This window comes from Abramis brama (genome assembly GCF_963993115.1).
Source record: "Abramis brama genome assembly, chromosome: 4".
Taxonomy (NCBI): Eukaryota; Metazoa; Chordata; class Actinopteri; order Cypriniformes; family Leuciscidae; genus Abramis; species Abramis brama.
Genome location: NC_139966.1, coordinates 39,900,845 through 39,927,956, shown reverse-complemented (window position 1 = coordinate 39,927,956; position 27,112 = coordinate 39,900,845). Strand labels below are relative to the sequence as shown.

General features: G+C 37.5%; 1 protein-coding gene across 1 annotated transcript in view; it reads left to right on the top strand.

The window, feature by feature from the left end:
• LOC311081744 (thyrotropin-releasing hormone-degrading ectoenzyme-like) overlaps nucleotides 1-27,112 on the top strand; it is a 153,289-nt gene that overhangs the window by 66,949 nt on the left and 59,228 nt on the right. The window contains exons 4-6 of the mRNA XM_084112373.1: nucleotides 8,127-8,281; nucleotides 17,419-17,532; nucleotides 26,849-26,986. Coding sequence (XP_083968499.1) covers nucleotides 8,127-8,281; nucleotides 17,419-17,532; nucleotides 26,849-26,986 — 407 coding nt within the window. The remainder of the gene's footprint in view (nucleotides 1-8,126; nucleotides 8,282-17,418; nucleotides 17,533-26,848; nucleotides 26,987-27,112) is intronic.

Sequence of the window (27,112 nt, the reverse complement as noted above, 5' to 3'; positions counted from 1 at the left end):
AAAAATCTGCTCTTGTGTAAACACAAACACGCATGTGTCGTGGCGCTTCTGTGAACGCACATTGGAGATTGATATTTTGTAAATAATTTTTGCTCAAACAAAGTACTTGCGTCACTTTATAAAATTGAGGTTAAACCACTGGAGTCACATGGATTTCTTTATGGGCCACACTTTATTTTACAGTGTCCTTGTTACATATTTTACATTTACTCAGCATAATAACAGTAAATTATGCATAATTACATGCAACTAAACCTCAACCAAACCCTAACCCTATAGTAAGTGCATGTTGTTAATTAACATTATTCAGTACTTAAATATGTAATTACACTGTAACAATGACACCTTAAAATAAAGTGTAACCCTTTTATGATGTCTTCACTACCTTCCTGGGGCTTGAAAGTGGTAGTTGCGTAGACTGTCAATGGAGGGGCAGAATGAAAGCTCTCAGATTTCATTAAAAAGATCTTCATTTGTGTTCATTTGATGAACAAATGTCTTACGGGTTCCTTAACCCTTTAAGGAAATATTTTAGTATAAAATGTGATTTTTACCAAATAGCATGTTACTCAGTTCATTATACATATTTAGCAGACTAAATAGGTCCTGTAGAGTAAATTAAATTGTCAACCTGGGCAAATTGAGTACCAGTCACAGAGCCGGTAAATCTCTCTCACACTTGTCCTGCAAAATCTCATCTACATCCTACAACAGAGACATAAGCAGGTGGTCACCCTACTTATTGCATATTGCATTTATCTTTAATATCTTGCAGTCCTAAATAGTATCTTACAGTATCTGTTCCCAAGCCAATCAGAACATACAAGCTATGTGGATTGTGATTGGTCCAACAAGACTTCACAGTAGGGGCTACAGAAATAGAAACCATGCAACTGACAAAATGTCCAGTTGAGAACATAAAGAAAATATAACAAATGTTTAATTATAGTCAGAACTGAAATGGAATTCTAAATTAAGTACAGATTTGAAAACCACAATTGAAAGCTGGATGTTGAAAAACGCAGAAAGATCTTGAAAATCAAAGGAAAGATCTGTGGGAATTGTGCTACAAGACAGGATTGAAACATCAAAATGTCAAAGAGCAAAGAAACACACTTTAAACACTGAGGGCCCTATTTTAACGATCTGAAATGCAAGTGTCAAAGCGCAAAGCGCAAGTAACTTTGTGGGCGGGTCTCGGCGCTGTTGCTATTTTCCCGGCGGGATAAATGGCTCTTGCGCCCGGCGCAAATCTAAAAGGGGTTGGTCTGAAGTAGCTTCATTATTCATAGGTGTGGTTTGGGCGCAACGTGAAATAAACCAATCAGAGCATCATCTCACATTCCCTTTAAGAGCAGACGCGCTTTTTCCTTGGCGTATTGCTATTATAACGGCGGATTTGCCAGGCGCGCGCCAGGAGCGGTTCACAGCCGAGGAGAGCAACGCTCTCGTCACGGCCGTAAAAGAGAGAGAAGTGACACTGGGGATGGAGAAACACACCCAAATTAACTTCGGTTAAACAGGTATATAATAATGTGGGTAAATGTGTAAGCTAGATGTATGCTTTTATAATAAATTATCTATCTATCTATCTATCTATCTATTGTTTGTAATAATATGATTTGCAAAAATGAAAACTGCTGCTTCTGTGTAGATTAGAGAATCAAAGTGTATGCGCGTTGTGCACGCAATACATTATGGTCAAGCATGCGCCCTTAAAATAGCATAATGAACAACGCGCAACGCGCCACTGACTTTAGACTAGGTTTTTTCTGGCCAGTGGCGCAATTGTTTTATGGAACAGTAAAATAGCACCAGGGATTGTTTGCGCCGGAACACGCCTCCTTTTTTTGCGCTGAGCCGCCCAGGGAGCGCAAGTTCATTCCCTGGTTTAGCGAGCGTGCTTCTGTGGAGGGAAAAGCGCGCTTTGCGCGGGTGCAAAATAGGAATGAAACATGCGTTGGTGTACAAAGTCAATTGCGCTGGGTGCAAGATAGGGCCCTTAGTATACTCAGTTTAGAGTGCTTTCATGTAGATCTATTTCCTAATCGGTTTAATCCATTGATGAATGTTCTGTCAATACTGTAATCCTGTAATGCTGTTGAAGGTGAAACTAGACTTATGACGAAAGAGTGTGTGAAAGTGAACAGCTGCTCTGTCAGTCGTTCATCACATCACATCAGTTCAACATGCTAAACAGACTTGCATTTAAAGAGCCCAGCACTGCAGTCAAGCCAGTTTAACTCTTATCTGAGATATAAAACAGAAGAAACAAGACAGCGCTTATAGCATTAACAGCTGATGTGTTTACAGCCTAAAGCGTTGACCACGCTAATGCTGGATTGAATGTTTTCTAATGCTGTTTCTGGGCTATTGAGAACTGTTTAGCTGCTTTAATAGGAGAGATGCTATTCTGTGAGCCATGACTATAGGTAGAAAGCAGGGGTGCCCACACTTTTTTTGTGTGATGATCTACTATTAAATGACCAACTCAATTAGATCTACTAACTAAAAAGAAAAAACAGTTTAATTTAAAAATAAAATACATTACAAATGCTTGTTACAACTGCATATATCGCTGAATTCATCTTCTCAGTTCTGAATTCATTAAACTCAAACGCCTCCAGAACAATACCATAACCAGGGCATTTAGGTTTCCTTGTTCTTGTGACTTGCACTGACAGTTTTGCATAATAATCTTCTGGTATAGTATCAAACAGGCCTCCAAATTGCCATTAGTCATGGTGGAGCGGTGTTTTGATTTAATAATCTTCATGTGAGAAAAGGCTGATTCAAACAAGTAAGTTGAGCCAAACATTGCAGTCAAAGAGGTGGCATATTTTCTGATATTTGGATACTTTTCTTCTGCAAGAAGGTTCGAAGACTGTGCCCTCGCCTTCACCTGAATTTCAGTCTGCAGTGTTAAAATCTCTTCTAATGCAGCTAGGTCCATCTGAAACATGTCTGAGGCCAGGGAATCAACCTCATGCTCATCTCTAAATGGAAAGCACATGATGGAGCGAATGGCACAAGTAAAGCAAAGTCAAAGTCTGTCCTAACCTTTTCAATTTGTTCAATGTAGCGTTCACTGTCAAGTTATGCAAGCTCCTTTCCTGGCTTATGCAGTTCAGATGCAAAGTTTAGGAAGTTCCCGAATTTGTGGCACTGTAGCTTAGATGGAGCTCTTGGAAGGCGCGAAGTAGGCTACCTAGTTGTCATATCAACTGAATAAACAAAAATCTTGCCTGGTCAAATGCAGGCAGAATATATTGCTATATTTATTTATTTATTTAACGAAAGCATATTTAAATTTTGAGCAAATCTACCAGCATTGCCTTTACGATCGACTGATAGATTGCGATCAACCTATTGGGCAAAACAAAATTCAAATGGTGAAGCCAGATGCTTCTACGATACAAAGATTTTTAAGACCTAATAAGGATATTATGGCTATATAGTGCGGTGAATCTAAAAGAGCGTTGCTACCATGATCCTCACTGAACGTGTCTGTACCGCAGCAGCTGGTTCAGATGAAGTAAATCAGGGTAAACAGAGTAAACAGGCTCGTGTGTTTCCATTTCTCAGTGTGTTGATGGTGAATAAGCAGGTTGCTAATGAAAAGCCCTCACAACCCCTCACACACAGGACTAGCATCAAGAAAAGAATTAGCGCTGCTCATGTTCATGTATAACTACTTCAAACACAGACGCCTTGATGGTCATTAAGTGTAGTAATCTAATGAAGAAACTTTATTAAGTCTTTTCAGTGGTTTGGGATTCAGCGTTTCTTCCTCTTAAAGAGCTCAAGTTCCTCAGAGACAAATACAGTGTAATTGTGTAATTATTAATGGAGTCATAATTACATCAGGCTACGTTTACAATAACTACAGTATGGAAATGTTTTCGTCCGAGGGGAGAGCTGCGCTCTAGATTCAAGGTGATATTTGTTAACAAGGTGTTGTGTGAACAGATTGTGTCCAATATAGCAGTAGTTTCAGTTAAGAAACAAAAGCCTAATTTTTATTGATCGGAACAGAATCAGTGTATTGAATTGGAGTGAATTGTATCTCTTCCTCAACTATTTGTACAAAAATGATGCCTCATTTCATGTCTTCTTAAGGAGATGTGTGCTATTACTTTTCTAAACTATCAGAGAAATATAGGAAATGATTAATGATAGATAGATAGATAGATAGATAGATAGATAGATAGATAGATAGATAGATAGATAGATAGATAGATAGATAGATAGATAGAGAGCCATAGAGAGAAAGAGTTGCGACACTCCCATAGACCTCCGTTGTAAAAAATGGCGGCGCTTTTAACCGCCTACTTCCGGGATTTGAAGATCGGAATAGTTCCAAACACTGTCATTTGGGCGTTGGACACCATTCACTTACATTGCTGCGCGTCGAGTTGTTCCAGAGTTAAGTTGCTGAAATATCGACCTCTTTTGATTTGTCAACTGTCTATATTGTATCAGAGGCCCTTTGCGATGCTTATACTGGTCTTCATTTGTACATGCACAGCTTAATTATTTATATTTTACGTTGGTTGTTTCAACCAATTTTCAAGCACTGCCTGCTAGCTAGTTAGCTAGCGCGACTTCGTCAGCTGTGACAGTAAGAGTTCGGTAATGAATCGCTACCACCTTTATAGCAACTTTTATTTAATTTAATTTTTTGGGATATACTAACTTTTCATTATGTTTTATTGTCTTGAGTGAAGCGGCTTGTGAGAACAATGCTGGACCTCTAGGATTGTTATGGGATCACCAGTCCTGTCTGTTTCATGGATCACCTGCCCCTGGTTTTTGTTTTTCTTGTTCACACACACCCACACAAGCACACATTTTTGTTGTCTGTCATTGTTTAATAAAAAATATTTAAGCGAATTCTGAACGGACCGCCACGGCAGACCTCTTTGCGTGATCACGAAGGTAGGCTAATGGCTGAATCAAAATTTATAAGCAAAATCACGGGAATCAATAGCCTAATACAGCCCAGTTGTGCTAAAATAAATATCATGAGACGTCCATCATCAGATGAATGATATGGAAAAGTTAAGTTAGAGCCGCTAAAGCCAGTGCTACTACCCATGCGAACATGAACACTAAGCTTTTCCCTCCAAAAATATAGCCTAAAACTTATCTCCAAATGCAAAACTGACATTAACAAAATGCAATAATGCAATAACAGTACTTGAAAAAGTACTTGGGTGTGTGTTTTATTTTATATTTACCGTTCAATAATGCAATCGCTGCTGTCTGTCCCATAGAAGAACATGACAGCCAGCGGATGTTTTGGAACTATTGGGGCTTACATGAACCACGTGACAGCCATAGCGGCGACATCAAAGAGTGTCGCAACTCTTTCTCTCTATGGCTCTGGATAGATAGATAGATAGATAGATAGATAGATAGATAGATAGATAGATAGATAGATAGATAGATAGATAGATAGATAGATCTTTATAAATAGACGTGTCTGATCTTTATGCAGTTAACGTGTGAAACAGACTGAGGTGTGAGGAACGTGATGAATAATTGCTTCAGTGGAGCTACTGGAGGTTCTGCTCTCTGAAAACACAAGCTGTTTGTTTATTTTGATCTTGCTGTTTTTACAGATGCTCTTATTTCTGTCTCCCGCCATTCACTGTGCCCCGGTCTACAAAGACCCACCTGTTTTGTCTCTTCATCTTCCCCTCACGCATTCCTCCAGCCTCTTTTAATAGCAAATGTGAGACAGTGAATGACAGGGAAAGATAGAATTTCTCCAACTTTCCATCATCATCATGATTTCTGTAATGTTACAGCACTCTACCACAAATAACCTGTTCAATCCAACATAGCAGCACAGTAGAGCTTTATATATCAACTACAGGTCATACACCTGCTTATAATGACAGGCTCAGTGAACGTAAGTAACTCTCCACTTTCTAAGAAAATACAAAGAATGTGGAGATACCACAGTCCAATGCTGCTATCAGGTGGTAATATTGTGGTACACAATGATAAACATATCGTTTAAGTGCTCAAATCCGATTTGGGCGAGAGTCGTTGCATAAGTGCTGTTAAAGTACTGGGACATTTTCTGCAGGTTACATGGTTATGCCAGTAGGTGGCAGTAAGTGTCTGTCTTCATGAGTGAGATTCATTTATCCAACTGATTCGTTCCAAAACACTGATTTATTCAGGTACGAATCAAGTATGAATGAGTCAATGAATCATTCACTCAACTGAATTGTTTAAAACACTGATTCATTCAGGAACGAATCAAGTATGAATGAGTAAATGAACCAAGAAAAAAAGTGAGTATTGAACCATTCACCCAAATGATTTGTTTAAAACTGATTCATTCAGGACAAATTAAATATGAGTGAGTCATTGAATCATTCAGTCCACTGATTTGTTTAAAATGCAGATTCATTTTATGTTACTATCATGTTAAAGGAGAGGCAACGTTCTGCTGTTTTTTGGGGGGGAAATATTTTCCTCAATGTAGCAAAAACAGACAACATTGCATCTACAATGTGAGTTTCTCAATCATGTTTGCTGAACTTGTAAAAGCAATAACACTTGCTTTCGTGCTGTTTTTCCCGAATATTGTTATTCAGTAAACAAACAACAGGCGTGCTACTGTGGTATTTAAATGTACCATTATATGTAGCCTACAAAAGGTCATATATACCACAGGCTATGTATACCTCGTAGTTATGACTACAAGTTAAAGTAGTGATTAACATGTGTCCCTATTTAGCTCAAAATCCTTTTGTTTCATTACAAAACGTAATGCAGCCTACTTTGATAAGGATTAATATTACTTACTGGTTCTGCCTTGAGGTGTCTCGGTGGTATTCTGGTATCTTTGTATCTTGAAAGTCCTGAGGAGGGTTGAGTTGAACTACATCTCTGATTATGGCACTTTTTCTCTCTATTAAAGAGCCTCAGTCGTGCAATTGCTGTATGAGTCTGTGTAAAAGCCCAATTAAAATAGCATCAGGTCTTTCGCCCATGAAGAACATTAACAATGCCCAGTTAAACCTGCACGGTCTGATTCTTATTTACTTGCTTAAGTAATTTAATAGAGCAGCTCTTTCAGTCTCTCACCTTTGCGTTGCTGTTTTCATTGTTCTTTGCCTCTTGAATGAGCTCGCGCTCCATCGTCTCTATTTAAAACTAAAAGTTAAGTATTATAATCGTGTGTGAACGTGCATTCCTAATTTTGACTCGTCATTATCAGGGAAGCGTTTGAAAGCTGTTCACTTTTAACGCCTTTAACGTCTTCTTTTCCCGCCACAGTATCTGTCGTCATGACGATTGCAGCTTGTCTCCAAAACTCAGCAGCTGCTTTCATTCAGTCGAATTCATGAAACATGCGAATAAGGCAAACACACACACACACACACACACACCAGCCCGGCGGATAATCACGTTACAGCTTTCAACAGTTCCTCTTCCTCTGTGGCTGATTATAAGACGTGGATTTAACAGCGCCAGAGGTTTAACCGCTTCTCATTGGCATATGAATGTTCCTGAGACGGGCTGATGGAGGTGGAGGCGTTTAAAACAGCTGATTCTCTGTCTGCTGTTTCACTGATACACTGACTTGAGTAAATGAGCTATTTTAAATGTGTTTGGGGAGAAATATGATTATAGAGTATAACCTATTGTTGCTTTGCTTTGTCTGCATTTGAGTTTAAAATTCAATGATCTTTGATTGTAGCATTTAGATGATAAAAACTTTGATTGAAGGCTAATCCACATCATCTTGGATTAGAGCTTATGTAGGCTAACGTTACATACTGTAAGAACTTCTGAATGCACCTTTAAACGCATTAGTTCATTCAGACTGGAGTAATATATGCTGAAAATTCAGCTTTGTGTCACAGGAATACATTATATTTTAAAATATATTTAAAATAGAAAACAGCTATTTTAAATTGCAATATTATGTTACAATATTTCTGTTTTTTACTGTGTTTTTGATCAAATAAATGTAGCCTTGGTGAGCACAAGAGGCTCCTTTCAATTACAAAATTTGCTTAACAGATTTGCACATTCTTTGTAAATTGTTTTACAATCCTGTTTTCCCGTCACTGAGCTTGGATCTTCGTCACTGTGTGCAGATCTCCTGGCGGTGCCAAAGCATCCGTATGCAGCCATGGAGAACTGGGGTCTGAGTGTGTTTGTGGAGCAGAAGATCTTGTTGGATCCTGATGTCTCCTCCTTCTCCTATCAGATGGAGCTCACCATGGTGGTGGTGCACGAGATCTGCCATCAGGTAAAACACACTTACTGGAGTAACAAGAACATGTGATCTGCTGTGTGGTTTCACAGTCACAGTCAAACTTGCTGGTTTGAACAAGTCAAGACTATATAATAATGATAATAATATGAATAGCAGCGGTAACAATATTAGATGTGTTAATAATAAATCATAATGGACTAATTTAGTCCAGTCATATCAGCAGATCAGTCAGGGTCACTTTTCTGACATCTGGTGTTGTTCATTTCATGACTGTCAAAGTGCTGCACCTCCAACTTGAATCGGGCCTGAAAATTACCCATTCTGTTTGAGTCGTCTCATCCGCACTTGTTCCAGCAGTGATTCAGATTTTTTAAAACATGATACGGCTCCTGTTTAACCATCACTTACTAAAATATTTCCTGTCTTGAGTCAGCATGTCCCATCAATGCTGTTTAGTGTGCTCTGAGAAACATAAAGCAACTGTTACTCTTTAAAAAAAAAAGGTTCAGTGGGGTTCTATGTGGAACAATATACTCAATTTTAAAGAACGCGTTATGTCAAAAAGGTTCTATAAAGAGAAATGACTTAAAGTATTGCAGAAACGTTCAAGTTAAACATGTTGCTTCTTTTTGTTACTACCAATAAAGTATGTTTACTTGCTGTTTAATTCATAAAATGTAATTTAAATAAAATGAATTCAAACAAAAGGAACGAATTAAAACTAAATCCATCAAATGATCCCATGATAGGAACCCCTAAAAGGTTCTTTATATGAAGCGCCTAACTGAACTCTTTAGGTATAACCTTTTCTTCTAAGAGTGAAGATTCATAATTATATAACATTTTGAAGTCCACATATGGTAATCCATTCTCGGAATTTGTCCCCTGCATTTAACCCATCCAAGTTAGTGCATTCACATTAGGAGTAGTGAACACACACTCTGCAAACCATGGACACACACACCCAGAGCAGTGGGCAGTCATTTGCAGAGGCGGCCGGGGAGCGATTGGGGGTTAGGTGCCCTGCTCAAGGGTATTCTCAATACCCTCAGTCATTTCCTGATGGTATTGAGAATCGAACCAGCAACCTTCGGGTTACATGTCCAACTCACTAACCATTAGGCCATGACTGCCTGGATTGCCCCAGCATATCAAATTTATCACTTCTCAGACATCTTTTCATTATCTCATTGCAGAAGACAGAGAAAGAAAGGCAGAAAGAGAAAAACTCCGGGAGTCAGAGAGTAACAGAGAGTGTGAAGATGGTCAGTTGTTGAGTTAAAGGGCAGAACAGCAGCAGATGTAATTGGACATCTGTAGAATTTGATGCGCAGCTCTTATAAAAAGAGCTTTAAGCATCACCTCCATTGGGATTGTGAAAGTAAAGATTTCCTTTCTCCATCCCTCTTTCTTTCTGTTTTTTTCCTCTCTCTATCTACAGTGTTTTGCGCATGCACAAGCCTTTCTTGTGTTAAATAACCTATTTTCTGTGTCTTTGCATCATTGCAGAAACAAGCAGTCTGGGTTAAAAGTTTTTTTTTTTTTTTTTTTGCCGTTAAAATAATGTTCAGTAAGGGACTTTAAGCCCACAAATGCATCATCGGCATGAATTGTAAAGGAAACGTTGGAATTATTCATTGCATGTGCTCATTTTTCACCAGCCTTTGTTTGCAGCTCTTATGTTGCTGAGAACCTTGGATTCCAGTGCCTTTTGTTATGGCGGATTATTGATGAGCGTGTTGGAGATGTTCTGCGTTCTCAGTATTGTTCTGAATTCATCTCTTGAATAGTCTTCCTCATATACTGTTGAATCGCAGCTCTGCATTGTGGTCTAGCTCAAAGATGATACAACATGTCTGCAGTTCTTTGCTCTTTTCTTTTCTTTTCGTTTGTTTTTTCTTTTTTGTTTTCTTTTTAGGGAGAAGGAAATAAAAGAAAACAATCCTCTCATCTCTCATTTCTGCACAGATAATTCAGCTCTGTCTGAACTTAGTCTGAACCTTGTACAGTAAAACACTCTCACAGGGAGCATGAAATCATGATATTATTTCAGAAACAGCAATAATGTGCATATGTGATAGTTTTAGAGCTGGAATTCATGAGATTAACCCAGATCAGACTGTTCTCTGCACATAAAGCCCTGTTTTATGATCAAGAATAATTGAAAAGAAGCAGCAGTGGAGGCTGGAACTATAAAGTTGTCCAGTGATGATGTTTACAGATAGAATACTGAAGTATGTCCAATGTCTTGCAGGCGTTCCCACTGAATTCACATTTATCTATGCGTACAACACGCTGTAAAAGTGTTTGTGCTTCAGAAATATTATAGATCTTAACATACAGCTTTGAGCTGCACCCTACGGATTTAAAAAACTGTGAAACAATAGAAAAGAGTATCTTTATCTTTGAATTTAAACTCTATATGTTTGAAATAGTGTACTGTTATATGATTGACACTATATTCAAAAGATGGATGCAGTATATACTGTGCATATATGCATTATGTGTACTGAAGTGGCAATTGAATACACCATAATTTACAGTCAGAGCTCAGTTTGAGTAATATTTGCCACAATAGAATGTTAATTCCCATTCGTTTAAAAAAATGCCAGTCATTATTGTAGATTCCAGTAGATTTTAGGTAATTTGACTACATTTTATTGTAGTTTATGGTTACACTTTCTTTCGATGGTCTACTTAAGACTACTAACTATAAGTATCTTTGTAACTACATGTCAACTAACTCTCATTAGAGTGTAAGTAGACTGTATAGACTGTTAGGTTAGGGTTATGTGTTAGGGTTCGGGTTTGTATAAAAAGTTGACGTACTTGCAAAGTTATTTATAGTCAGTAGGCTACTATAAAGTGCTCCATTTTGCTCCATCAAGTACTATAAAGTGTTACTCTAAAGTGCACCATCGAAGTAAAGTGTTAGCTAGTTTATTTATGTATACAGTACGTGTTGTGTACTGAATTGTACACTATTTCATAAAAATAGTACGCAATATAAACTGATGTAGTATGCAGTACAAAGTCAAGCACAAATCTTATTTTATTAGCAATGGAGTATCAACATTGGTTGTTCAATCAGATAGTCCAGTTCCAGTGTATAATGAATTAACCAATAAAAATGGGTAGTTAAGGTTCTCATTTTAAGTGTATAGTTGTGTCCCAAATGATGCACTATACACTATGCATGTATACAATTTGCGAACTTATGAACTGTTCTATGACGTTTTGTAGTATAGTGGGAGCAGTGTGATCACACTGAAAATTCCAAAAAGAAAAAGTGCACTTTAAATACCTGGAGGATACACTAAATTAATAGAAAAAAACAAAGTGTGGAATGTTGGACACCTCGTGCACTCAACTGTTGCAACTTTAATTACATAGCGGATGGGGAGGGGCTATCAGACTCCAATGTTGATGACAAAATAACCTTATAAAATTCATACACTACACACTACACAGAGTACATAGTGTATAAGTGCATAGTGTATAGTGAATTATTTGGGATGCAACTTATGTACTTATGCACTTTGTACTAAATTGTGTAGTGTAACAATTTTATAAGGTTATTTTGTCATTTAACATCAGAGTTTGGTAGAGTTTTCTTTTTTGGAATTTTTATGAACACACTACTCGTACTATTTATACTACAAAACGGCTTAATAGTGCATAAGTACGCAAATTGGGACACCTCACTAAAATAGTTACGAATTCCCATGAAAGCGTGTTGATGCTAACTGAAAGCATGTAGTTTGTTGAAATTATTTTTAAACATAAGTGTCCATGTGTGACTAAGTGTGCGTATAAAAAGAGAAAGGAGGAGAGACAGAGAGAGTAAAAAACAAATTAGCCGTCACACGTATTGAATTCACCGCAGACTGTTTCACCCTTTTGTGTCGCAGCTCTCTGGAGCTTCTGCTCATCTTTATGTTTTTAATTAAGATGCCATTTTTCTATTCAAACTTTTTCTCTGCTTCAGTCTCATGCCCATCATTTTCATATAGAGTTAAATAGCACACTGCTAATTATTTTCCACTGTAAATTACCTTGACTGGGCTCAGAGCGTCGGAGTGGGCGGGGCTTGTGCTTATTTGACATATTGATTGGCTCCTTTATTTTGAAAGTATTAGATCAGTCATCCAGCACATATTCTGTCATACATTAAAAAGTCTGTCTGAGCAAGCACTAATAACACGAACAAAGTGCCGGCTTCTGATAAATCACATTTGTATCTCGTCGCTCTCGCGGACTGCCAGTAGAGAATTGATTAGTAGATGATAGACGCTGTTTTCTATTGTATAGGTTTATCCTGTGGACTCTCCTGGCCTCATTTTAATGTCAAATACTGTAGCAGCGGATTGTTAATAGATTTGCCGCTGCCAGCGATGGGGTTTATATGTCACAGACGCTCAATCACTGTTAATTTCTTATCTCATTTCAGCCTCTCAGAATTAAATGAAGCTGCCACAGTCCTTCATATGCAGTTATTCAGCCAATAAAACAAGCCTAATAGAGGCCGATGCATCTGATGTTGAGTTTTCTTATTTTCCCACAAATTGGAAAGGTGACATTCTGCCCTCTGGATATGAATATGTTTGGAGAGTGAGGCTTCAGTTCTCATACGTCACAGTTGCTTTAAAAACACATTTAGACATTAAATATGAGTTGCACATTAAATATGAGGATAAATGGCTGAGTCTGTCAGTAGAAGTGAGTCTTGTCTAAATGACTCACGTCTGTTGGCTGGTGTTTTATTCTATGCTCATTTATAAAAGACAGCATCCGTAAACTAATTTCACACTACTTTAACATTTATTTGTCAGAACTCTCACTCTGAATTCTGACAAATAAATGAATTTTGTCACTAAAACAGATGGTTTTAAATTCTCTTATTGTGAAATGGAGCAATTTCCAGTTCCAGTTCAGGTTTACAGAGATTCAAATTTACAGATTCATTTGAGTGTCATTGTTTATTTGGAGCTGCTGTGCTGTTGGCAACTAACAACGAACTCTTGTTTGGATTTACTCTTGTGTATGTATGTTAATTTTTTTGCTTCCTTGTTATTCGTTCATCATCGTTTTATTTTTCGTGAAGCATTATTTTGTTGTGCTTCTGCTACGATTAATAGACATCCACTCTTGCATTGCGTGTGTAACGGAGGCCAGCTAGTGAGAGTTGTGCAGGCTGATGACTGCTAAATAATGCAGTGTTTACTGTTTAGCATCCTTGTTAGTGCACTATAGCCTCGCATGCCACCGATCGGGGTTTGAGACTGACTTGGAGCAGGATTGCTAGGATTGGAGGGTGAGCTTTGGAGGCAGAGCAATGAAGAGAGGGGTGTGTTTGGGTTGATTTCAAATATCAACAATGTTCAGCAACGACTTTGAGAAATAACATACTGCTCCTCAGTTAAGGTAAAGAGCATGAGAATTCATATGGCGATCTGGTTCTAGACCCTGGCTAGCTTGGTTCCATCAGGACTGCAGGGACATAATTGCGCAATTTTATTGTTTCTACAGATTAAAGTATGGTTCACACCACAAGTGCACAGGGTCGTTTACAGTAATGATCTTTTGGTTGTACATCCTCTAATATTTTTATCTAGAGCCAAACGCACTCCATTCAAGCTCTTTCCGCTCCGTGTGTGTTGCTTCTCTCTCCCGCTAAAGACGTTAAGTGCCACATCAGTGTTAGATTGGCACCAAGATTCTCCAAGATTCTCATCTTTGATGACTATTTTTTATTATTATTATAAAGTATTACTGCTGCCCTGATTGAAATGTATAGCTGTTCCAAAAAGTTCAATATTCAAAGTACACTTAAAAAGCCAATTTTTCCCCAGAAAATATTTAAATGGTTCACTTACAACTGTACTAATAGAACATTGATATTAGTGTGATTACTTCATTAATATATACTTGCAAAATATAAGCTACTTAAAACAAATTGAAGCATACTTCCTTTTTTTGTAAAGGATTTTTTAAACAATGATGCTTGTGCAGGAGATGCATGTTTTATTCAGTGGTCCGTATAACATTTGAACTTGTACAACAGCTTCAGGACTTCCTTCTTGTGGTTTTTCAGTTGAGAAAGCAATGACCTTTGCCCTGCAGTCGCAAACCTGATCCAGCAGACGCACCTTGTCTGAACCTCCTTGTTAAATGTCAATGAAGGACATTTAAACTCAAATATTCAGGCTTTTACTGCAAGTAAAAGTTAGCTGAAGGCTTCATGTCAGTATGATTCTTCAGAGTGATTCTCGGCTGCTTTGGTGTGTTTCATGTCTTAAGGTTGTTGTTTTTTTAATTATGCCGTTGAAGGTTTTCTCCTGCTTCAAATGTACAGTATATGCTGCAGTATAGAGGTACAGAGTGAACTCTTCCCTGCGTGAATCCCGTCAGCGTATCTGTTAATGAAGCAGGAGGGCTGCAGAATCCCTCTGTTTCAGCTTTCTTCTCACAGACGTAATTGAGCGAGGGTCTCACGGTTCGTACTGTTCATTGACATTCTTGTGTTGTTGAACTGCTTAATCAGGCACAAACACAAAACTGTCAGAAATCCAGACTGATCTATTATAACTTTATATTCACGCCGCCATCATGGTTCATGTGCTGTCAGAGTATAATAGCAGCGTAACGACGTGAGCAGTAAAAATATACTGAAGATTCTTCTATCTATCTATCTATCTATCTATCTATCTATCTAGTCCTGGCTCATTGTCATTATAATGCAAATTCAACGTGGTGGTTACTCTCAGGGTTTAACAAGAACAATTGAAAGTTTAAACCAGGGAGAGAATTGCTTATACCGGCAATCCACCCCCAGAGGGCAGACTTAAAAATTTACACCTCTGAGATACCCGACTACGCCACCCCAGAGGCTAATTTACCAGGGAATTGCCTATTATAAGAATCACTAAAGCACACAGGTTCGATTACGGCTGAGTCAGGACTCGAAACAGGGGTGAAATACAGAAAACAGTTTTATTGGAAACCATTAAATCACATGTATGAAAATCCAGATCTAAAGATATAATACACACACAGTTCTGCCTCCACTCCAGGGCTGGGGCCCGCTCGCCTACTCTCTGAAAAACACAGCAAACACACGTGAACTCACACTTCACCCCCAAATGTGGAACACTGCACACGGAACATACACACGTATCCTTATAAAATTTGATAATCAAGAAATTGAAAACAAAATATATATATACACCATACAATAGTAAATAACGAATTCACAAAAACTGATCAAAAGACAAATTAGGATTTTAAGTAGCAACAGATTCACAAAACCTTGTTTAAGAAATAATAATAATAATAAATTCACAGAAACTGAGGTACAACAAAAGAAAATTAGATTTGTAAAGCAACAGGTTCACATGAGCAAAGAAAAAACAAACACAAACAATTAAATAAGCAAATAAACCAATTCAATTTATAAAGCGTTAAGACACAAAAAAAAAACCTGATCACGATGGTGAGTGTTGATTGGCCATTCAAACCATTCGAGGCCTCGGAGAGAGAGTAGGCCACACAGTGCTGAATCTGCGGCACGCCAGGCTACCGTTCAGCTGATATTCAAAGTGTCCAGCGCCGAAATAAACTCACATAGTATAAAGCAAATGCAACACAGCAGCACGCTAATATAGTTCACAGATACTACACATACAGTCTGGCAGTCTGGCCAGCGCAGCGCCGCATAACGAGACAGTCTGCAGCCCAATGTTGAACGAGAATCGTAATGTGAGCGTCAGCATACGAGAATACATCCGCCAAAGCCCCGACGAGAAGCCTACTGCAACGTCTCTCCCTCTATGTCTTTTAACTGAAAAGATAAGGACAAGAGACTTAGAATGACCAATCCAGCCCCTTAGTGCAACAAGCAATAGTTAAAACAACCTACCGGTTTGAACTGCTTGCGGTACGCAGGGGATTTAAATTCCAGGACATTAAAACAATCCAATACAACACGCGTTGCAACAATGTGCCACAGGATTCCTCAGTCCACACTAGAGAGAGATGAGCCAAATGAGTAGATAAAAACCCCAGTTGATACAACCATTCAGTAGTACAGCCGTGACCTGCCGCTCTTTACCATACAAACACTCCCGCGCCACGCCGGAAATGTTACCCGTGACTGTGAGACGCACATTCCTAAGACACCTAAAGCTGCCTTTATAGGCCAAATAAAACACGTGAAATAAGGCACGCCCCATCAATCTGCAAATGAAATTACATAAGCATCAGAAGAGGGCAGAAAAAGTCACTAGACCTTTGGGAAGCTACTTGATGTGTGATTAGGAGAGAGTTGAGAGCAGGATAACAGCTGTTTCTCTCCGCGCTGCGGCTCTTCTATCAGTCCATGTGTCTGAGTCACAGATGAACGGGGTCAGGCGCTTGGAGAGCCTTTGAGAACATGTCATGTTCAGATGAAAAAGGCCGACTTCTAGAGGTTTGTTTGCTGCAACAATGAGATCCGGCGTTCAGTAGCACATCTGCTTGAGCCTCAGAGCCTGTGGAAAATATCCAGCTCATTTACAACTGCAATCTTTTCCAGTCAATAGCCCTGTTTTGCACACTGTCAACTGCACACAATGGCAGGGATCACTTGAATAGATTCTACCTTCCAAATGGGACGTTTCATAATCGAATCCTTATTTTTCTCTCTTCTGTTCATTTAAGGTGTCCTTGGCGGAGCGCCCAGGTATGAATGTTGTGAAACAGAAAAATGTGTTTTTAATTGTGTAACTGTAGGTAATTGATTGTTTAGGCCACTATTAATCATAGTTCAAAAGCTCTGCCGGGTTCTTAATGTTCTGTGAAGCCGTTTGTGAACAACTTTTCTGTTGAACCAGAGTGCAAATGTTTATTAGAAGTGTTTGTTTGTACTTCTACATCTGAAGGAAGAGAGTTATTTTTCTGCGGTATTGGAGTTTTCTAATAAAACGTGTTTGCCACTAGATGAAATATGCTTTTGCTGATATTGGATGAAGAGGAGAGTGTATATTTTCCTGATGCTTTGTCCAAATAAAGTTTGGTTTCAGTTTACCCTTGAACACTTTTTATAATTGTTTGCCGGTGAACATGAAATCGATTTTTGTAATGGTCCTTGTGTTTCTCAGTTGATGATTGATGGTTAATTTCTTCTCTTCTAGTGGTTTGGCGATCTAGTCACACCAGTTTGGTGGGAGGACGTTTGGCTAAAAGAGGGATTCGCTCATTACTTCGAGTACATCGGGACTGATTTCCTCTTTCCCAAGTGGAACATGGTGAGTTGTTGCTCAGATGTGAGAACTGTAAAATTCAGTTAATATGAAACAATAGATTATACTGTATATACATACTTACAGAGATAGTTTTGATGGTTTTCATGCTATTCAGTCTCCTAAAATAAGTGCAAATTTTCAATGCTTTTCACATACACATGATCTTGAGCATTTCTTCTTGTGCCAAGATTCAGCAGAAAACTTGTGCATTTGAGTGCTATAGATACTTTGATTGCTCAATTTTGACAGTTAAGTGTTGATAACAGCCTCTCAAGACCAATAAATCTCACATTTTATGGACGTTTACTTCTTGTTTAATCTGATTCATATCAAATAAAAGATCAGAATGCGATTTCTGAGCAGGTACAGATTCTCTTTTTTTTGGTCTCTCTGTGAGTTGAGTTGCTCTGTCCAGTGATTTCTCAGTGTTGGGCCAGTCAACTGTTTGAATGTAATTGTATCACTGCTGCCAGGTCATGACCAGTATTATCACTCTAAAAAAGCTAGTATTGTTTGTTCTCATTGAATTTGACCAAGAGAGTCAGAATATAGATATAGAAATAGATGTATACAGACATATAGATGCCAGGGTGTATTCGATCTTGTCAATAGTGAATTAGCAGGCCAAATGGAGGCATGTGTGGCTGGACTGGTTCATTATGAGCTTGTAAAGAACATACTGTTCCAACTGTTTCAATGGTTATTATGAGCGCAGTTTGAGTTTGACTTCATCTTTTTTGAATATCAGTCAGGCAGTTTGACTGACACCTTACAATGGCTGTAAAAACCCGATTCTCTGTCAGGTGAATACACCTGCTCTATAGCTTCCTTCTCTAACAGAGTTTCCACTTCTTGCTCCATTACCAGAGCCTGCTCGGGATGCACTAACGTGAGCAACACCCCGTTGTAGTGTGGCGGACGAGAACCAAACTGGATTCTGTAGCCTTTCTCTATGATCTGCAGGAGCCAATGAGATATATTTGGCAGATTCTTCCATTCTGTCAGATAGTCTACTAAGGGTTCCAGCCTCTCGAGACTGGTCTCTGGTGTAATTGGAACAGCCACTTCGGTGACCTGAAGCATACTGGCAAGAAACAACCGAACTGACTGTTTTTGAACCCCCTTCAGAGGGTGCGAGTTCTTACACAGCATTGTGGTGACACTGAGCCGTGTGCTCGCTGGAGACCAATGCGCCCCGAGGCACCAAGGGTGGCAGGGTTGGCAGAACAGCCCCCTGAGGGCACCAAGGTGGGGTGGGCACCATATACTGAGGTTTACACTGCTCCAGCCTGGTCGGGGCTGCCCTCAGAGGTCTGACACCAGTGGCGTGAGGACCTTTCTTTGGCCGAAGCCTTTTTCACAGGAACAGTGGTCCTCAGATCCATCTTCTGCTTCAAAGGCTTCGGTTGAGAATGCCATCCCAGTCCCCAATCTTTCTGAGGGGGGGCACAGGAAACAACACTCTATCCTGTACAAGGAGTTTATCAATGGCTGGGTCTACTCCGCCCAGCAGCCCCCCATTTACGCCATACCCACCAGCGCCATAGTAGTTCTAACTGCCCTGGATGGTAATGCCGAGCCTTAAGGGGTGCCTTAAACCGTGACAGGACTGATAGCTCGCAAGCATCTGTTCTTCCTTTGGCATTGGCCCATACCCAAGCTCTTTCAGCTCCCTTTATTAAACATATATTTTGAGAAGTAAAAAACCGAGCTGAAAGGGTTTGATCCGGGATCTCAAATTTTATTAGTGGAGATCGGGAAAAACTGGAAGGCCCTGACATGGAAGTATAAACTCTATAAACTCTAAAAACTCCTTGTACGCAGGGGATTGAGATGGCATCCGTCTCCTCGGAGGTGGACAGCTGCAGCTGACGTCAAAATTAAATGTATCCAACTTATTTAATTACTCAAAATAAATGCAGTAAAAGATCAACCAGAGTCAAAAACAGTCTGGATGAAAGGCTGAACTATATGAATCTAACTATGAAAGTCAGATAGGCATACATTTAATTCCTCTAAATTATACGCAGCAAAAGATCAACCAGAAAAGTTAACACGGTCTAGATGAAAGGCTAAACTTATACATGAATCTAACTAATGAAAGTCAGATAAGCATTCATCATTTAATTCCTCAAAATGAAATGCAGCACACTTATTTAATTCCTCAGAATTAAACAGCAAAAGATCAACCAGACAAGTTAACACGCCTCTGGTACTGCGAGGAACGCGAGCCCTGAACACCCTCCTTAAAGAGTGACAAGCAGGAACGGAGCATGCAAAGTGATAGTAACTTGCAATGCTCATAGTCACCGCCTCATGCTCCGTTCCAAACAAACAACACATAAATCGTGTTGTAAATAAAAGAGGGCAGGGAGGAACACACAATCTTAGGTTTGTTTGTTCGCCATAATATCTTTGCTTGTGACTGATATAGTTACAGACAACAATAAAATAGTCAGACAGTAATGAACACAGAGTGCTTGCTGTGGCACAGAAGCTAACGCCGGTCAGACTGGTTGTGCTTTTTCCTGGTCGTGACGTCACCCGCCCGTGACGCTCACTCTCATTGGCCATTGGACTAGTTGACACAAGTGCTTCAGACGCAATTACGCATGGGCGTTCCCCAAGCGTCATCGACGCTGACGCAGCACAAGTTCTCTCGAAAGGGAACTACATTAGTGCCACACCTCTGTGTCAGTCTGAATAAAAACTGCTAATTCACTGTGGAGCTTCACAGAGCTGGAATTTGTGCCAAAGCTGCCATTGAAAAAAAAAAAAAACACACACTTTTAAGGCCGGCATACATAAACTAGAGCAAATCCAAAATCCTATAAATAAAGTGCAATGTAAAAAAAGTTTCATGCTCTAATGATTCATCCACATCCATTTCCCCCATCCAGATGGGTTCACGTTCGGAGAAAGACAAAGCATGGCTTCAGTTGACAATGCTCACCGTCTCACAGGAGTCAATAGGTTCAGTGATGCTCTGAATTGTTGTATAACAGCCAAGAATTATGAGGCTATTTTTCTAAACACACAATCATATCATGATATTCCTGTATTATAGGATGATAAATAAATTTCAGGAGTGTTTGTGAACAACAGGAGGAAGTCAAACACCTTCAAAGACTTCTTCAGCCACTATATCTGAACATTATTAATATTTTCTCGAACAGGACTTCCACATAACCCACCTAAAAAAAAGAAAATTATTGAAAGAATGATACAATCCTGCAGTTCTTCTGAAGGCCTTTTTATTCATTAGGATCTGAATATTATTATATTCTAGGTGTATCTATGATCAATGATCATGTATCTATGATCAGTGGTCTGTAATGCTGCTATTGTGATGCACTTGAACTGCATGAACAATGTATAGATAATGTTTTGTGATAACGTTTTGAGAACATTATTAAAGTTAACCTTACTGGAAGAATGTTTGTTCATAACTTTGAAAGAAAATTGCCTTAACGTTGGGGAATTTTTGAGAAAGCTCCGTTAGCTCATTCGTTACTGTGAATTAGCAGTCGTTCTGATTAAATATGTTTGGATCTTCTGCTCATTATGATTTACTGACTGTGTTCAGTTTTATTATGAGCTAGTGTGAAGATTATTGTGTGTTCATCACAAGACCTGACATGTCTTAGACTGGACTGGACATAGTGTGCACTAAGAGTGGTAAATAAGTGCTGAAGGCAGTCTAAAGCAATATATTTAGCTCCTGTTGACATTTAATACCAAAAGTTTATTACATTCGTTTTTTTAATAAAATGTTTTAATATATTTATCTAATTTGAGTAAGATATATGTCAGTATAGCACCCTTGTTTAATACTTGTGTGATTTCTGCTCATACACACATTCTCATTGACATAATGACCTTCCCATCCCATCTGTCCCAGTATTTCATACCTCTCTGCTCAACCTTGGTTATGGAGCATCAGCCAAGCAGAGAGATCATTTGGGAACATCATTTCAGGGAGCAATTGGTTCTTTCTCGTCCGATAAGTTTAGATGGAAACACTTCAGTGCCCTGATAGGATGACTGTAAGAATTTCCCTACCACAATTTGGATAATATAACACATTTCAAGAGGAAAGAGTATAAACCAGAACTGAAAACTCACAAATGCACTGAGAATTGTGGGAATGTATTTGACAAGAGTCCTTAATAGGTCATTAAAACAGCCTATCGGTCCCTTAACCTGCTCACAACTACTGGACTGTTGGCTCTCTTCCTTTTTCTCACATCTGTCATGCTAGAGAAAATCTCAGCGAGGTTTAGTTACCCATCATGCATTGCTCCAAAGCTGCTGACCTTAACGCCTGGCATCACTGTTGATCTCTGGCCTTAAAGTGGTTGATCAGTGAGAAACTTCAGGTGATGATGTTGAGACGTTAATAAGCAGCATCTAAATGAAGTATCATTGGACGTAAACACCTTGTTGAGAGCGCATATGGGCCAGATGGAAGCTCTTCTCATTGCACTCATTTTATATTGCCCACAACGTGACTCACATAAAATTAGCTCCACATCACCAGCTGTTCTCTCTCTTTCTCTGTTTCTGTGTATTCACATTCACCATAATGTATGTTGTGAATTAACATGAAGGGCCCATTTGCATATATTGATTCTGTCTATATACAGTATTTACATTGCCCTGCAAAGCTTATATTAATCTAGACTTTAAAGTGACTGTCCATCAGGAAATACTGAAAGTAAAGGCATGAAACACATGCTGTTCTCTTCTACAAGACCACTTAAGTGATGATATAAATAGCCTGAGAAATTAGGACACTGATTTTAAAAAGTCGCACTTCCTCTAAGATCTTCTCTCTGAAGTTAAAAATGAAGGATACATTATTACAGCAGTCCATTAAGCAAAGCATGTTTCAGTTTTTTATGCCTTGGATATCTAAAGATAATTATACCTCACATGTAATTCTATTGTAGGAAATTTCACCCTTCATTAGCTGCTCAAAAAGAAAGAATTCATATGAAAGCCATACAAGATAGACTTATAATATCTACAAATATTATAAAAAGTCACCCAACAATCACACATCAATCTTAGTTTGGTGCTCAGATAAATATTCTCTGTATTGATTTGTATTGATTTGTATTGATTGTCTGTATGTCTTGTGTCATTTCATTAATCTGCTTTTAGCAGAACATCAGAATATGAGATTGTGATTGTGGTTTGAACACATTACATGAAACCAGGAATCAATGGATTAATAGAATATGCCTCATTATTTTACATTTTAAAACTATGAAGGGTTTTGATGAACATTTGTTTCTGGACTTATTTCCGTACGTTGTTTGTTGGAGCTCAAATTTCTTGGATTAATGTCTTCAACATGATTTTTAATCAAGCTGCCAAAAGCTTTAATGGCCAAGAGTTATTCATAATGACAATGAATAAAGGTATAATAAAATGTTCAGAGTATCAAAACAAGATGTGTTTATAACAGCTGATAGTTTGCTGACTTTCTCTTGGTCACTCGCATTTAATAAATGGGTCAATGACGTATAAGGATTTTCAACAGGCCAATTTTAAAATACGAAAATTAACAATATATATTGCAATTGTTCAATCATTAAGAATGTTGTGTACATATAAATTCAAATAAAAAAAATAAATTAAGTGATTTTAGTGTTTTTTCATCTAGATGAATTGTCCATAGGCTTAAAAAATGTCATGTGGGGCGACCGTGATTTATCTTAAAATTAATTCATTTCCTTAACATAAATGTATTTTTTTTTTACATGTTCTCAGTAATTAAAGTGTTTAAAAACAGAGTATTTGAATTTCTTTTGAGTTTTTGTATATAATGATCTCATATTTTTGTTCTGCAATTTCAGTCGCCTTCTAAAATGCAGTTAACAGACTTATTTTTCCTGTAAATCGCATAAAACTGATAGAAATGTTTTAAAAATATAATTTACTAAAGCATACTGTATCAGTGATTCATATTTCAGCCACAGAAATAAGATATTTTATTTTAAATGTAATACAATGATAGCTTTTATTGGTCGCACCACATGATAAGTGGTCGCTCCAAATGACACGAAAACCTTATATAGTTAAAAATCTATTTAAAGAGATCAATGAACAATACATTTTATACAATTTTTTTTATTTAAACCAGATTTTATACAAATTTCACAGAATTTTCCTGAACACAAACATTTTATAAACTCACTTTTATAAAAAAAAAAAATCACTTCACAAACACAAGTGCACCATTTAATTTAACTTGACTTAGAATTTCTTTCTAACAAATAATAATGTTATAGATATAAATTATTTCATAAAAGTATTGTATACAGTTAACATTTGGGGTCAATAGTTTTTTAAAGTAATTAATACTTTATTAATCAAGGACACATTCAGTGTCACATTCAGGCGCAGGCTATAATGTTCCGAAAGATTCTATTTCAAATAAATGCTGTTCTTTTGAACTTTCTATTCATCAAATAATCCTGACATATAAAATGTATCACAGTTTCCAAAAAAAATATGAACATTGATAATAATCAGAAATGTTTCTTGAGCAGCAAATCATTAGTGACCCTGGATCACAAAACCAGTCACAAGTCGCACAGGGTATTTGTGGCAATAGCCAACAATACATTGTATGGGTCAAAATTATCGATTTTTCTTTTATTCCAAAAAATCATTAGGATATTAAATAAAGATCATGTTTTATATTTTGTAAATGTCCTAACATAAATTTATAAACATTTATTTTTGTGAGTGAATATAGCAATATTGCAAACATAAATGGACAACTTTAAAAGCGATTTTCTCAATGTTTCGATTTTGTAGCACCCTCAGATTCCAGATTTTCAGTTGTATCGGCCAAATATTGTTCTATCTTAACAAATCATACATCAATGGAAAGCTTATTTATTCAGCTTTCATGTGATGTATAAAAATTTACCCATGTGACATTGACCCATTGAGTGGTTTTGTGGTCTAGGGTTACATATTAGAATTATTTCTGAAGGATCATGTGACACTGAAAACTGGAGTAACGATGCTGAAAATTCAGCTTTGATCATATGAATAAATTACAGTTTACTATATATTCACATAGAAAACAGATATTTTAAACTGTAATAATATTTCACTATTCTCCTATCAAGGTACTCTGCTCTTGCTGCAGGGTTAGAATTTTTTCGCTTGGCAGTGGCATCTGGTAAAATAGATTAAAATAGTTTTAAATAAATAAATAGGCAATAATAAATACACTACTAATACATGCATTATTACTAAACTGAAATGACATGCTCTAATTTTTTTTTGTTGCATTTTTCTCATATTGTACAAAGAGTAAACACAAACTGTCTGAAATCTATAAAAAAGATCTCAAATTGCATAAAAATCTATTCCAAATGATACTAAAGTAAAGTACTTTTTTTATATAAACCGTCAATTGAATATAAAAGCATAAAACTGCCAATCTAGGACATATATCTATCATGGAAAACAGTCTGCAGTGGTCGCACCACATGATATTTGGTCGCACCACATGATATTTTCAAATTCAGTCATAATTTACAGGCACAGAATTGGCCACCTAAACAAAACAAGCTAGCTTGCCAAAAAAGGTCACTATGAAATTTATAATAAAAATATATATTTGTAGAAATAACTTTAATATTACATTTTTTTTGAGGTCATACCACATGACATCCAAATGTGGCAACTACATACCAACCATTACAAAGGTTTATTTTTTTTCCAATTTGAGAGAATTACAAACCTGCTTGCTGCTTCCATGGGTCCTTGGTATATTGGTTTATGATGTAACTTCCTGTGTTTGAATAGTTTTCAACATATAAGTCCCAAAATGGTAGTTCCTTGATGGTCGCACCACATGATATTTCATAAAATGGACATCATCGGACAAAGTTTGTTTGTATATTATGATGGAAATATAAATACAAATGCTTTGAATTTTTTTAAAGGATTACAAAACATTTTGGAAATCATGCCAAATAGTGCAGAAAATAAATTTGAATAAATTCAGAGTAATTTCAAAGACGTTTTCAAAACAGAAGTTATGGCCGGACGGTCGCACCACATGATGTTTTGACACTTTAAATAACAAAAAAAATAACAAATAAGTAAAGGTTTTTTAAAAGTTAAAGTGAGTACATACATGGGAGAGGTACTATAAATATACAGTATCTTTTTATGCATTTAAACCCATTTATGCCTGAAAAAATGCAATCGGACAGAAAATTTAGGCGTCACGTCATTGACCCAAATACATATGAGAAAATAATAAAATAAAATCTTAATTTAGCTTAGTTTAGAATTTGGTCAGACAGTCAGTGAAGAGATTTTTCCTGAGGGCCCATTATGAAGATGTTTAGAATATGAACCTGCAGTGTAATGCTTTCATATATATTTCATGTGATTCATATTTAATTCATTTTAATATATGGTAACTGACCGCCACTTTTAAATGAGTAACGGGAAAATAGTGTCACATTTTACTGAAATGTTTGTGGTTTTACATTCATACTGTGTTTATTTTAGCTGAACATCTTTTGAAAGTAGAAGTTGATCTACAAAACTGGAGCAAGTGATTATTAGTTTATTCAAACATTTAATATGAACATTAGGCGTCTGTATTTATTGTAATATAATATGTTGTATTTGTATATTTACATGACGTGTCAAGGTAATTCAAAGAAAAGCATGGCAGTACCATGGCATTTTTTCTAAGTTTAATTGCCTTATTGTGATGTAATTTCTCATTATGTTACTTTTAAGCAGTTAAAAATTAGACTTCCTTAAAAAATGGAAATAACCTGGGATCAGAGTAACATCTTCCTCAAGTGCTGCTGAACAACTCACTGCATTTGAGATCGTGACTCTCCACAGATCCACAGACAACAGTGAATGATGAGGGTCTTTTTCATCTGACCCAAAACTTCTACCTGTCTTTATAGTGAATCCTACAGGGAGACATTTGATCAGAGTAGAGAGACAGCAAGACCCCTGTACAACACACACACACACACACACACACACACACTGAGTGTATTGTAGCTCAAGTGTGTCGTGTTGGCGCTCGTGTGGCGACAGTGAAGGTTCATCAGAATAAATTATAGAAGCTTCTGCAGGAATAAAGTCTTCAGTCATGAGAGATAGAGAGCTGGATTTTCTCACAACCATTTTCTAATTTCATTTATAGAGCAGCTCAAAGTTATTTTTACTTTTGAAAATAAAACAGACCTTTCATGAGACATGTTTATGTGTTTGATACTGTAAAAAAACGAGTAAAGTCTCTCATCCACAGGAGAAGCAGAGGTTTCTGACTGATGTTCTTCATGAGGTGATGTTATTGGACGGTTTGGCCAGTTCTCATCCGATCTCTCAGGAAGTGTTTGAAGCCACAGACATCGACCGAGTGTTTGACTGGATCGCATATAAGAAGGCAAGAGAATCTCTCATAAAATCCTACTGGCTTAATCTGCATGATTGAAATGATTAGAAACCTTTAATATTGAGCTGAACTGAATTCAAAACTGATTTATACTATACACCATTAAATTAATTTACA